Below are 13872 nucleotides of genomic sequence, written 5' to 3'. Positions count from 1 at the left end.
GAACACTGAAGAGGCTCAACAACAGAGTTTTACCAAGGAAAGCCTGGCACGTTCATTTGCATTGGACGCAGCTCATTTGCTTATGTTCTGAGCCGTAGATTTTGGAATATGATGAAGGCAAACCAGTTTCTCAAGCAGCTGAACATTGCAGAACACATATTCTCTCATAACTTCATAACTAACACACTTCAAGCATGTTTTTTTCCTGTCTACACACCATCCCATTAAAAATGTGAAAGTCATTTGTCACAATATTCCTTGCACAAAACCCAGGAGAACTCAAATCTAGGTCTCATTCTCCCATAGGTGTTGTGTCCTGTTAGAGTAACGTGACATAAAGTAGGAAAGTCATCTGAAAACAGGGTCATGTCAGTGTGTGCTGGTATCAGAGCTGAGAAAAGCAGCATGAAGGGGCTCCACATCCTCTGATCGTTGCACAAAATCCTCTTCATTTCTGGCCTGCTCGTGCTGCTGACATGAATATTTTAAACACTGAAATCCAGTTCTTTATGATGTGTTGCTGCTTAGTATGAGTGTCAGTGCTAGAGGCATCATGTAAGGCACAAAATAATTGACAGTCTTTCCTTCTGATCTGATCTACCAACATGTAAGAGCACAAGAAACGTTCAAGATGATAATGTCATGTGCTCTAATGCAATCCAGCTGAAAGCTCATTCCAAAGACGTTCCTAAGTACAATCATGCAACACAACATTATATGTGAACAATATAGGAAATGCGTTTGTGTTAAAAAAAAAAAAAAAAAAGAACTTGTGAAAGCTGCTGTAAGAAATCAGTCACGTCCTGTTCACATCCACAGCGAAGGAAAAGGTGGTGGTCGTGTGCACGCTGTGGTCGAAAAAAGTGCTTTCATGCCTGTCATGTAATCAGTCAAATGACAGAACATGTTTACAGCACTGCAGGTGGCCTTGTGATGAGTGAAAGCAGCCATCAGCTTTCCCTTTTTAACACTTGTGGGCTCCCTCGGGACTCCGTGCACAAACGAATGCCGTCTGTGTTTTCGTGGGTTAGAACTGAAACTGTTGCAGCTCGGTGCACATTGTGTTCTGGAGCGTGCACTAATGCAGACTACACCAAAGAAGTGAAATTAATTTGCCACTTGAATTTGAAACATATCACCTGTTTGTGTATGAATAAGGAGAATATCCTGTATTACAGCAGCATTATATCCTCTTAACGAGGCGGCGTAGATGCATCAGGACAAGGTGAAAACATTTTTGCCTAATAACAAAATAAAGACTTAATCCTTTATTTATGTCAGACGTGCCAGAGCTCTATCTTTACTGGCACGGGGCAGTAAGAATTTATGATCCAACAGATGCTAGAATAAAGCTTTGAGTGAACGAGACCTGACACCAGCATGTGTGATTGAAGAGGGAGACAGACAGCGGGGGAGTTAGCATTTTAGCATTAGATGCTGCTCAGCGGAGGATACTGCTGTGACCTCCCTGACATTTTAATTCACGCAAGTTACACGTTTTGGTTGAAACCTGACATATTTGCAGATAACTGTCACTGAATTGTACATACTGCATTCCCCCTACTAATTCTGTGAATTGACTGTTCATGAGGGTTTGCATGAGTGAATGTATTTCATCTGATAAGAAGCTAAACCATATTGAAATGTCAGCTTGCTTTGCATGGGCAGAAGTCATTTTAGTTCCCCTTTACTTTGGACACACATCATTTTTTCCACTTCCTCTTTGATTTACAGTTATCGGAAGACACGTACATGGGGAGAGAGAGAGGCTGAATAAGTAAAAGGCATATTTCACAAGTTTAAAAAGTGAATGAGTCAGGAGGTCGTGCAGACAAGTGTCTGAGGGCCTGTGGCTCAATCCTGTTGTCTCTGTGACTATAATCACCACATAAGGACATTGGACAAGTCAGTGACTGAGCGTGCCACAATTTCCTTCAATTTAATGAGGGTAAAACTGAAATAATCAAATTTTTTGCAACAAAGCAGGACTGAAATGCATCCTGGTGGATTCAGATCTAAATATTGACATCAATCAAGACAAAAGTCAGCCTGTTAACACAGAAAAAATACATCAGAATTAGAGAATTTGTGTCTGAACAAGACTAAAACAAAACTAATCCCTGCTTTTACCGAGCAGGCTGTAGCACTTTAATGGGCTTTTCTCAGGTTTTCCAAAGAGCTCTCTGACAGCTGCAGCTCATTCAGAACAGAAGCTGCTCTGCACATCACTCTGTCAAAGAATTGATTTTAAAGTACCTCTACTTCTCATAAATCATTAAATAGTTTTGCACCAAACTGCATTTCTGATATGCTATCGACAAACTAGGGTCAGCCTGCACCGGCCTGTTATTGTTAAGAAATTAACAGATGCACAGGGAATCTGATCAACATATAGACCTTTCAGGGTAATAAAACCTTCTGCTATAGAAGCAGCAGCAGAGAACTCCTCCTGCAAACCTTTCAGACGCATTTGTCTTGAAAGAATGGCAAAAATCCGACATGTAAAACCTGCATCAGAAAAACGATAGGCCATTGGTAACTGGGGAGACACACTTTACCGTCTCAAAGTACAGTCTTTTTTTCACAGAAATCTAAGTCTTAACTGCTTCTGAGGGGCTGTAATTTATGTTTACAGTCGTCTATAGGTTCTCTCATAAAGGATGGCACTTCTGGAGCTGGTTTTGCTTAAAGGCATGCTTTGCAAAGCAAGGATTCCACATGCATCAACTAAGAAGCACCTGTTACATTTCTGACATTCATGATGTGGTGAAACATGTTTTCTGTGAGCCTGCCGTGGTGTCTATACATGCCATGAGCTGCATGCCAGTGTCTGCTTGAAGAATGACACCATGTGGTCATTGAGGGAAAAGCAAAAACAACTCTGCCGCAAACGGCACAGGAGACGTATTTAGACACACTCCAAGAAATCCGCTCCTCACAATCAACAATCAGTCGCCCTGTGCAATGTGACTGTCTGGCGCTCTCCCACGTATCATATGTAGGTGAAGCGCTGTGTGACAACTCAGCAGAACAGCCCCAAAATCTAGGCTAATGCATTGCGCAGATTGCTGCAAGGGAGGTTCCTGAACTTGATCTGTAACCAACTGCTCCGACAAATTCAACTGCTGTCGTTCAGCAGGAACAAAATCCAACATCTGAAACTCGGTTTGCGAACACGACTTCAATCTATTCTACGTATAAAGCAAATGAAAAGAAACAGCTGTTGGGGAGTGAACACAGAGATGTCTGTCCAGGACACTCAGAAAGGTTCGACAGAAAACAGCTAAGATTTGATGGTAATGAGCTTTATGTCTTAAAGTCTGTGAGTACACAGACTGTTCATCTTTAATATTGAAATATCAGCGAAATGAATTACATTACAAGCACAGCTACAGTATAACTCCATCCATATGAAGAAAAAATAAAAATACAAACTTTAAATTTAAAAAATGTACAGAAATTACAGAAAATCATTCGAGTTAAAAACCAATATTTGAAAATGGATTTAACAAGTCAGAATCCAAAATGCACTTGGCTTGGAAGTTGGTATTGACACATTTATACACACCTGATACCATCATTATTATATACATGACATTTCAGTGATACTGCAGAAAACCGGGGCAAGGTTTGACTGAGAGGTCATTCAAGAAGGAAACAGAAATAAAGACGATGGATGTTAGTTGTTCTCTGGTTCTGCTTTGTTGAGCTCTCATGTCAGACAATTCGTCATGGCCTCCTTATACAAACATAACTGTCATGATCTCCAAGGAGCGGACATCCAAAACAACAAGCAAACAATTTATAGGTGAAAAGAGAAAACCACAGAGCCCACATGAGAACTAAGGCTGGATATGTGCTGGTTAAAGCCTTTTTTTCTTACCAACTCACAAAGCATCATGGCTGACATCATTAAAAAAATCAACAGATGTTAGTATCAGCCACGATTTGAAACTTTTTTTTAATTTTTATTTTACAGCAGTGCCACGAGTGTTCAGTGATGGCTTCAAGTCCAAAAAAAGTCCAAAATATGTGCTTTTTGCATAGCCTCAATGCAGTTTGTGTTTCCTTTTCTTGTGTTTTTTGTCCTTCTTCTTGCTTGAACATTTAACACAGAACCACTGCTGGTCCTCCGGAGGGGCTGTGAGGATCCCAACACAAGGCCTGACCACACAAGAGAAGAAGAGATCAGGTTAGTGAGGAGACGCCGACGATTGCAGCTATTTTTCACATTTCTATGAGGGGTGAGACACCACATGTAATGATCCCAGACCGTTACAGGACGTTCAGTTCAGTGTGAGACTGTCTTCAGTTCAGTGTGCCCAAAATAATTACTAATCAAATAAACTTAATACTCGGCCTTAAATGGAACAAGCTGTTAATCAAAGCTTGGGGAGCCTGTCAACTCTGGCCATGGAAAAGCTGACGTATGCTGCTGAAGGCCACCTACACATATTCCAGAAAATATGGGGATGCTTCAAGCATTACTTAGAAACCAAGACACCTCACCAATTCTGCACCTTCTGGAAAAAAAGAGCTTTTATATGTCAGCATGATACATAAATGAGCGATGTATATTAGGGGTGTAATGACACATGGATTCATCCCAAACCTTTCAGTACAAGATGTTCAGTTTGCAGTTTCCTCGGACTCACACGAGCTGAGACCCAAAGGCAGAGCGAGTTTTACCCTGAAAGTTTTGGCAGTGCACCAGCTGTAGCATGCTAGTTGGCTTATCCCGGTTATCCGTTTTAGTCAAGCTAATGTAGTGTCGCTGCCAGCTGAATGCCATGGAGGACGCTCCCGTGACAGTTAGATACGCTGCGTGGTAGCATTAACAGCTTCCTGGTTAGTTACAGCAAAAATGGAGGAAGATGAGCAGATCTGACAATAACTGTGCGCTGACATTGTTTAATCAAAGTCGGGTTTGTCTGAGGGAACACTTCAAACATAGAACGAGACAAAAAGAGGCCGATAGGCAAATCCTGCTCCCCACGGTGTTCAGGCAGGCCCTCGCCACAGATTTGGACCACGCCAAAGCACTAATGCAAGAGGAGTGTTTATCAGTGGACGTGGGACCATGCGTGGCTGCAGAGAATACAGAAATTGAGGGCAAGCTGTAGCTGCTCAGAAAAAATCAAGAGGTCAGATGCTTACAATGGAGCAACACTGACATCTGTGCTGCTTATTACTGTCATTTATTTTGTCTTATTGACAACATTCCAGTATTTAGCAAGAACGATGGCCAATGAGCCCTCATTGAATGCTGACATTTGTTTTGTGCTGTCTACACTTACCGAACTATGATCTCAAAACCAAGGTATAAACCCAACTGTGAACTCTGTGTGCCATTATTAAAGCAACATTGCTGTATGCCTCTGTTTTCCCTTACAATAACAGCTTCAAAATCATTTTGATGGTACACTGACTTGTAATAGGGAGAACGGTGCCTCTTTCATTCCCACTCTGGCCCTGAAACCCTGTTGCTGTAACTTGGGTTGAGCACGTATGATCTCCTGCAAAACGCCGCTAACTCTCTCTGGCCCTACGTCACACACCACCAAATATGTCGCTGATTTTGGTGAAACGGGATCATATTTTATGAGAAAATGTTTTCTGATTTTCCCTCTAATGTCCTGCGGCTGCTACAGACATCAGAGCAGAGACAAAGAGACTAAAGAGCATAGTGATGGAGGAGGCTAAGAAGAGGAAAAAGAGACAGTGATCAGGCATTAGGCCGGACAAGAGTAAATATCAGTCTGGCCTTTACTTGGCAAGAGAGTCAGGAAATAAATGGCTGCAAGAAAGAGGCAGATCTGGCCTTTTTGCTGTTGGACTAGTGTGGAATATTAGCCGGCTTACTCAGTTTTGTCTCGTGTTGTTGCACTTGCTTGATGTTTGGCTGTGATAGCAAAGTTGTTGAGTCGCTAGTTTTGGATTTTAAGTAATGTGATCATTAACAAATGTGTGTGTCCAGCTGTCCGTATCTAGGACAGTGGTGTACAAGTGAACTGTGCTAAGAAACTGTAGGAATGCCAAAATTATTCTTTTTTTGTCAGAATCAAAATCAGAATCAGCATTCCTTTATCGATCCAGAACAGAATTACAGATTAGAATAAAAAAGAGAGAAAGAACAAGAAGAAATAAATATATTTATAAAGGCAATATTAAGAAACAGAGTATTAATACTAAAGATATATGTAAATTGTGTGTGCATGTTTTGCTTTGCTTTATATGCCTTTATTTAGACTGTACATGTTTTTAATACAATTAATATATTTGACTAAAAAAAACATAAATAAGCTTAAAACTGTGAAATTGAGTTTATGTCTTACTGAAGAATGTCACATTTCTAAAATGTGAGAGTTCCACAATTCAATTCCACAACAATTGTTGAGAAATGACAAATGAGAACCAGAGATGGGAGACGTCATTTCAATCTCTCATTTGTATCAAGTATCATGTTTTCTCTGTGAGATCCAATGACACTGAACAAAGATCTGAATGGACAAAAAAACTGTGTGATGACCTGCATATAGTGAGTTTAGTGACGTTATGTCTCTGGAAACAAGCTACAGTTCCTTCACATGTGCATTTCAGTCAAAGACAAGCTGCAGTTATCCAGGAATTATCCAGTACCCGACCTGTCTTGATTGAGGATAACATTAAGCATAAAACGATTACTACTAATGGTTGATCTAAGTAAATTCTAAACATTATAAACTTAGCTTAATCAACTTTTGAACCATCATTTTTGCATTTTTCAAAATAAAAAACAAAAATCTGCATTTCTTGTGCCACACCATGACTTTTTTATACTACTACGGCCCAAATTTTCATCAACAGGCAAAAACACAGAAGGCTGTAATTTGACGGTTACAAACTTAACCACCAACTATGCAAAACTAAAATCCTTCACATAAACACAACCTAAGCCGAAAAGCAAACACAAGGAAACAAGTCTCTTACCAATGATACCAGTCATCGCAGTCATCACATCCTATCATGGGACTGCCATCATCAGGTTTGTTGCATCCAGGACAAATCCAGATCTGGTTGCCCCATTCATCTCGGATCTTAGGTGAATACATTGAACAGAAAGCCTTAGCGACATGCCGCTTGATGACACACTGCATGTACTGCAAGATGAACCACCCTGCACCAACCACCAACAAACAAAGGCCAGAGCTGAGCACTCACCACGTAGGTGCTGACGGTCTCAGTCACTACGCTGCGGACCGGTGTTTTGAGGGAAGCCGCGGGAGAGAGCATCGGGCCGGGAGAGAGCAACGATGAAGGTGCAGGAGCTGGTGGAAGTGGAGAGGCGGGCGGGGGCAGAATGGGCACGATAGGGGAGAGTATTGGGGGCGGTGGAGGCGTCCGAGGACGATTTCCAGGTCCAGACTTGGCGGCGGGGGTCTTGGGTGTTGGCGTCTTGGGCTCTGAATTTGGAACCACCTTGCTGATAACGCTGGTGATGGACGGAGACAAATACAGGTTAACACACACAGGAGACTTTACTATGGCTAAAGTTATATCATGTGAAGAAGATCAATAAAGAGATATTTGGTCAGCTAGTATCAAAAGCTTGCAAACACTTCTTGTAGCTTTGAGTCCTTCGGTTCTTGTTGTGAGGATTTTTGCCCGTTTTTCTGGTTTCTAGTTTCTGGTAAGATGTACTGCTCTTTTGAGGTCTATCCACAGATTTTCAATGTTTAAGTCGGGGGGACTGTGAGGACCACTGCAAATCTTCAGTTTGTGCCTCTTCAGAAGCCATCCTCTTTTCAACTTTTTTTACAGACTGTGTGACGTTTACTTCCAGAATTTCTTGGTATTTAATTGAATCTATTCTTAACTCTTCCTGTGAAATGTTCCTCATGCTGCAGGCTGCAACACAAGCCCAAAGCGTGATCGATCCACCGCCGTGCTCGACAGTTACGGAAGTGATCTTTTCATGAAATTTGCACCCTTTTTCTCCAAACATGTTTTAAACTATTTTAACTTTCTCGGTCCAGAGGACTCATTTCCAACATGCACCAGGCTTTTTTAGATGTTCCTTTACAAACTTTTGATGCTGATTTTCGTGTTGAGGACGCAGGAAAAGCTTCCTTCTGATGCCTCTTGCATGAATGAACAGAGCACCCCCACTCCACAGTCTGCTAAATGCTCATGAAGGTCTCTTACAGTCAGACGAGGCTTTGATTTGCCTTTCTAGCAATCCAACAAGCTGTTCTCTCTGAAAGTCTTCTTGGTCTTCCACACCTCAGCTTGACCTCCACTGTTCCTGTTAACTGCCATTTCATAACAAACTGAGTAAATGGCTCCATGAAAACGCCTTGCTGTCTTCTTATAGATATCTACTGCTCTGTGTGCATCAATCACTTTAATTTTCAGAGAGCCAGGCAGCTGCTTCGAGGAGCCCGTGGCCGCTGATCATCGGGAGAAGGTTCAAGGTTTTCACAGTGTTTATAAAGCTTTGACATGTGCATCACATGGCCTCTCCTAACGATGACTGCGATCAAACCAAAGACCCATCAGGCTAATTAAGGTCTGAGACCTCGTATTCTGTTTGGAGCTCAGTCCACCTTCTACAGGAGCGCCCAAACGTCTGCATGCCACTGAGAGTGAGAGTCTATTTAAACTTCTTACTAACATTTACTTACTCGTTCATTTCAAGATCTGCTTTGTATAATTCTTTTTATATTCTAATGTATCTTATTGTTCTTTGAGACCCAGCCCTGCCCTGTGATACTGCTGCAGGAACAAACATCTTCAAGTCCTTTACAGTGTAAGAAAAAGAGAACCTCGCATAAAATGCAAAGAGGTGATGGAAGAAATATTACCGGAAATATCACGAGAAACATTCATTCAATGCTTACATTTTGTCCTGGCCTGCTCCCACCCTGAGCGTCAGTCTGGGGATGACTGGAGACGGTAACGCTGCTGGAGTGTCTATTTTCACCTGGAAACAGGAAGGATCAGATACATCCCAGTGACCCTTGAACACAGACACATAATAAAATGCGAAACATGAAAAGAAAAGTTACCTTCTCCAATCGAATTCTCTCTTTTTCTTTCTCTTTCTCCTTTTCTCGTTTTTCCTTCTCCCTCTCCTTTTCTTTCCTCTTCTCTTCCTTCTCCCTCTCCTTTTCTTTGGCCTTCTCTCGCTCCTTATCCTTCTCCTTATCTTTCTTTTTCTTCTTCTCCTTCTTGTCTTTCTTCTTGTCCTTCTCCTTGCTCTTTATGTCCTTATCTTGGAGGATCGGGGCCAAAGGAGGAAGCATGGAGGGTATGCGCAGGCAGGCAGAGGGACTGAAAAGTGGTGGGACTTCACCCAGAGCGAAGGGGGCCAACGCAGATTGTTTCTGCCTGTCCTCCTTGCTCCGGTCTTTACCCTTGTCCCTCTTATCTTTGTCCTTTTTACTTTTTTCTTTGTCCTTCTTTTTGTCTTTGTGTTTCTCCTTCTCTTTCTTCGGGCCATCTCCGTCTCTGGATTTTATTTTGATGGAGCCCTCGGGCAGAGCGAAGTCTCGCTGAGCAAAGAGCTCAACATCCTTCAGTCCAAACTCCTTCCAGGCCATTTTGCCATCCTTGGAAAACTCCTTGTTTTTATCCCTGTTCTTATCCTTGTTCTTCTCTTTCACTTTGCTCTTGTCCTTTTCCCGGTCCTTGTCTTTCGGCTTGTCTTTCTCCTTCTTCTTCATTTTAGTTTTGAGCTCCTTCTTCAGCTTTTTCTTCACATCTACTGATGACGCGATCTTGCTCTTCTCCTCAAACACTTTGAGCAGAGGTTCAGGAGTAGGTGGTGAGGCCGATCCTGAGGACACGTATTCTCCTTGGTTTGGCGGGGGTGCGGACGGACCCCCCTGGTTGACCTTTCGGATTACCTCATTGATTGAATCATCCATAGTCCAGTTTCCTATGCCTGTGTGTGCCTGTACGTGAAGTGGTGTCGATGTGTCTTTTATAGAGTTGCTCGCCCCGATCAGGATTTTAGGTGTAGACGGCTCCATGATGGTCAGCCTCCTGGGGCTGGAGAACCCATTGCTGTCTGAATCAGAGCCCGAGGAGAAAGCAAAAGGATCAGGCTCCCGCTCAGCACACGCTCTGGCAATCACAGCGTCAATGGAGTCATCGATAGCTGTGTTATCGGGCTCTAGTTTCTTGAAGGGGCCCTCAGCTAACTCTCTGTCCTCTACATTAAGACGCATATGGATGTTCTCTTTTCCCATCCTCTCACTCAGCGCAGACAGCGGTAGCTTATGCACAGCATCTGTCTTGCTCTGGGGTTGGGATGCTTTGGCTGTGCCCATCTTTGGGCTCTTGGGGCTTTTAGGACTCTTCGTCCTTCCTGGGGATTTCTTCCGTTCTTTAGACGGTTTTGGAGAATGGATGGGACTACTGCCCACTGGAACAGGAATGACCCCTTTTGGGGACTTAGTCCGTTGTCTGCCAGGGGATGAGACCTTGGGCTTTCTTCCCGGAGTGGTGAGGCCCTTTTGATCAGAGTGTTTTGGTACTACTGGCAGAGGTCTGAAGGAAGGCAGGGCTCCAGAAGGTGTTTCAGGTGAGAGGGGGTCAAGGCTATCATGAGAAGGCAGCATGCCTGGGGGAACACGTTGAGGGTTGAGAGACGTAAGGGGCTCCCGCGGCTCAACCCCCCATTCTGGGCTGAGGCCAGGGTACATGCGCGGTCTCTTGGAGGTAGGCATCATACCCATAGCTGCATCAGGACTGTCCAGGTGCCTCTTCAGTGGATGGTTCTCATCGTTGACTGTCTCATCTTCGTCCATTTCCTCTTCATCCTCTTCCAGCGCCACCTGCATGGCTTCAGCTGAGGTGCCCATGTCAGCAAGGACCTCCTCCTCCTCCTCTTCTAAAAAGGAACGGGACAAACAATGAGTTGAGTACAGTTTTCAATTAATCTCCAAGGATTACACACCTTCTCATTCAATGCCTTTTCTTTATTTCTATCACTTTCTACATTGTACCTTAGTGCTGGAAACATCAAAACCATGAAATGACCCAAACGGAAGTATATAATAAGCAAAAAAGTGGTAAACTAAGCAATTAGACAACTGTCTTAATCTGTTTTCTGGTATCATGCTGGGAGGTGTTTCTAAGATGTAGTCCACCCTTATTGATATAACAGAGTGGATAAAACACTTGAAAAAAACAATACAATAACAACAGATCATTACAGCCACCACGAACACATGATAAATCAGTTTTAGATAGCTGTACCCAATACTGGCAGGTATATTTATATTATTATATTGTATCAACTGTGCATCACTTGAAAACATGCTGCCTACTAATCTGCGGGAAACACTGAACACATGCACGCACACACATACAGATGTTCATACAGCCATTCATGCACTGACCTTCTTGTAAGGAGACGAGGGGTGGCAAGTAATCTGGAATGTAATCCTTCCTTTCCTCTGCATCTCGGGCTCCGGACTGGGGAAACTGCAGCACATTGTTCTTGCTAACAGGAAAGATCGGTGTTTGATGGATGAAGGCCACAGGCTCCAGGTTGTGGACGTAGTCCTCCAGTTCGCTCAGACTCACCCCCAGCAGCCTGAAGGCCTGGCTGACATCATCCAGGACTGGATCTGTTCTTCCATCTGAAATGCAGCATCAAAACAAGCCATTAAACCTCAGCACACACTGAGCAAGCCTCTTATTAACTAAACTATACTGTTAGGGGTGATATTAGTCTGGAAGATAAGATGGACTACATTCTTGTGATTGTGCTGCACATACTAGGAGGCGCCCTGACTGATGCTGACATTCAACCTGAAGCCAGAAGTAATGCTCAACAGGTACCAGACTGATTTAATCTTTTTACAGATAAGACAAAACTTATGTGCGAAAGCATGTGACATCTACTACTCACGATGTGGTGACCACAGCTGGACAGCATCATAGCCACAATAATATTAATAATAATAACAATAATAATACATGAAAGCTGCTTAGCCATGTCGGTACTGTACTTTCTGACACATCAACCGTTGCTAGGGGGCGCCACTTACAGGACCAGTCAACAACAACGTGATCGACTGCTTCAAGTTTATGCGTTAAGAAAGTAATCGGGGCACTAAACCAAACACTTACAGAGCTCGGAGTATCGATGGCAGGCCCTGGCTAACTGCTGGATATATCGATGCAGCACATCGGACAGGAGATCGCACGCAGTGAGCTGAACCGCATCCCAGCCCAGAGCCTGGCAGATCTGCGCCACCGAAACACGCAGCAGCGAGCGGGCATAGCTCTCGCACATCTCGCTGACTTTGTTACGGTATTAATTCCGGTCAGTTCTTCTTCCAAAACATGCTCCCGGTCTTCATGTTTCACGGAACCCCCTAGGGGCTTGAGAAAACCCGCTACCGCGGTCAATTTTGGACATCTACTTCAGTAAATATATTGGCGCTTTCGCCAGAGTCGCCATCTTGATTCCATCGATAGACCCATCCCCGAAATCTAATCCGCACATGCGCACATGACAGTGTCTGCCTACACGGCTCTGCTGCGTTCGAGCGGTTCATCACTGCTTGAAGATACGCAGGCACTCAGCCTGTCAAAGCAGGAGTCACTTCAGTGTACGCAGACTGCGGCAGTTCCTCTGTTGGACCGCTAAAATGATTACTGGAGTCTTGGGTGAAAAGGACAGGATTCAGACGAGTAACATAGGAAGAATTTTTAATCTACACAACAGACCGACGATCAATGGTCTTTTTTTTACTCGGGAACTAATTAATTGAGTGAAATGACTCGGGAGTATTTCAGTGGCAGCCATGATAAGGGATGTTCGAATGCTCGAAAGGCAAAGGAAAAGTACTTCAATGCTTCCTTCCTTATGTCCTTTTGTCTTTGGATACACTGAACCATCCTTTACGAAAGGAAAGGCGATAATGCCATCCCATAATCCATTGCGGTAGCAGCAGCTAAAACGACGCATCATTCGGCCGTTCACGAAAACAAACGACTTACGTGATATTACAAATCCACAGCCTGTATCAGCAGACTGCTCAGAAATGACACGGCGTATTAAGAGTCATTTCCTGAGTCTGTTCAATATAGTGTCGCCACTAATTCCTTCCCTTTAGAAGAACTGTGGTAGCTCATGAGTCAGTTTACTCTAGCGCATGTGAATGTCAGTAGATAAGGACCAAATCTTTCGCCCTACAGTCACCGAAGTGAATATTGGCCACATAAGCCACATATCCTTCCAACTTTTTGACACCAAATAGTAATTTTTAGACCGGGAAGGAGAAAATTAACTTTGTTCGACATCTGTCTGTCTCAACAGCACATTCTCGCGAGATCTGTCATGCTCACCGACATAGACTCGCGAGATCTGGATGGAGTATAGCAAATAGAAACGAGCAGCAAAGTAAGGCGCAAACAAAATACTAGTACAGTTTTCACATCGACACTCATCAGATTTGTTTTTTAGGGTTGCACCCCATCTGTTCTCTTATTTCCACTCATTCCAGCAACTGTTGGTCAAACATGACCTTTTATTTACAAAACACAACTGAGAGGGGGCTCTACCAAATAATTTCATGCCCTTTTTATGAACAAATTCACATATATGCATAAGACCTAGACTTACAAATATTAAATTCAAGAGATACAACTCATTATATCTTGGCTACGTTGTGCTGAGTCTCTTTTACTTGGTTGCAATGGATAAGGATAAATGGTGATCCATTTTATGAATGCATTTTCAAGAATTTGAAACCTCTGCATATCTGTTTTTGTATTCACTGCTGTTATTTTATCAATATGACTTTATCCTTCTGATCACATCTTCTCTTCAAAATGCATCTAATTCATTATAAGTCTGATTTTTAAGGTTTT

General features: G+C 43.0%; 1 protein-coding gene across 1 annotated transcript; it reads right to left on the bottom strand.

Moving 5' to 3' along the window:
* Positions 1-1910: 1910 nt before the first annotated feature.
* Positions 1911-12496, bottom strand: taf3 (TAF3 RNA polymerase II, TATA box binding protein (TBP)-associated facto). Its single transcript, XM_070973212.1, has 7 exons — positions 12124-12496; positions 11388-11630; positions 9048-10876; positions 8880-8962; positions 7201-7471; positions 6970-7076; positions 1911-4164 (listed from the first exon to the last, which is right to left on the bottom strand). Exons 1-7 carry the CDS (start codon positions 12287-12289, stop codon positions 4050-4052), a joined length of 2814 nt encoding a protein of 937 aa, XP_070829313.1. The 5' UTR covers positions 12290-12496; the 3' UTR covers positions 1911-4049.
* Positions 12497-13872: the final 1376 nt, after the last annotated feature.

This window comes from Chaetodon trifascialis, chromosome 10, assembly GCF_039877785.1.
Source record: "Chaetodon trifascialis isolate fChaTrf1 chromosome 10, fChaTrf1.hap1, whole genome shotgun sequence".
In the NCBI taxonomy this organism is placed as follows: domain Eukaryota; kingdom Metazoa; phylum Chordata; class Actinopteri; order Chaetodontiformes; family Chaetodontidae; genus Chaetodon; species Chaetodon trifascialis.
This window is presented reverse-complemented; position numbering and strand designations above follow the sequence as displayed.

What these genes read in the sequence shown, in the direction of transcription:
- taf3 (XM_070973212.1), bottom strand. Translation starts at nt 12,289, where the DNA reads ATGTGCGAGAGCTATGCCCGCTCGCTGCTGCGTGTTTCGGTGGCGCAG. An exon ending in CCATCGATACTCCGAGCTCT is followed by an intron (nt 11,631 to 12,123) that starts GTAAGTGTTTGG and finishes GCTGCATTTCAG; the next exon opens with ATGGAAGAACAGATCCAGTC. An exon ending in GGAGCAGGCCAGGACAAAAT is followed by an intron (nt 7,472 to 8,879) that starts GTAAGCATTGAA and finishes GTCCATCACCAG; the next exon opens with CGTTATCAGCAAGGTGGTTC.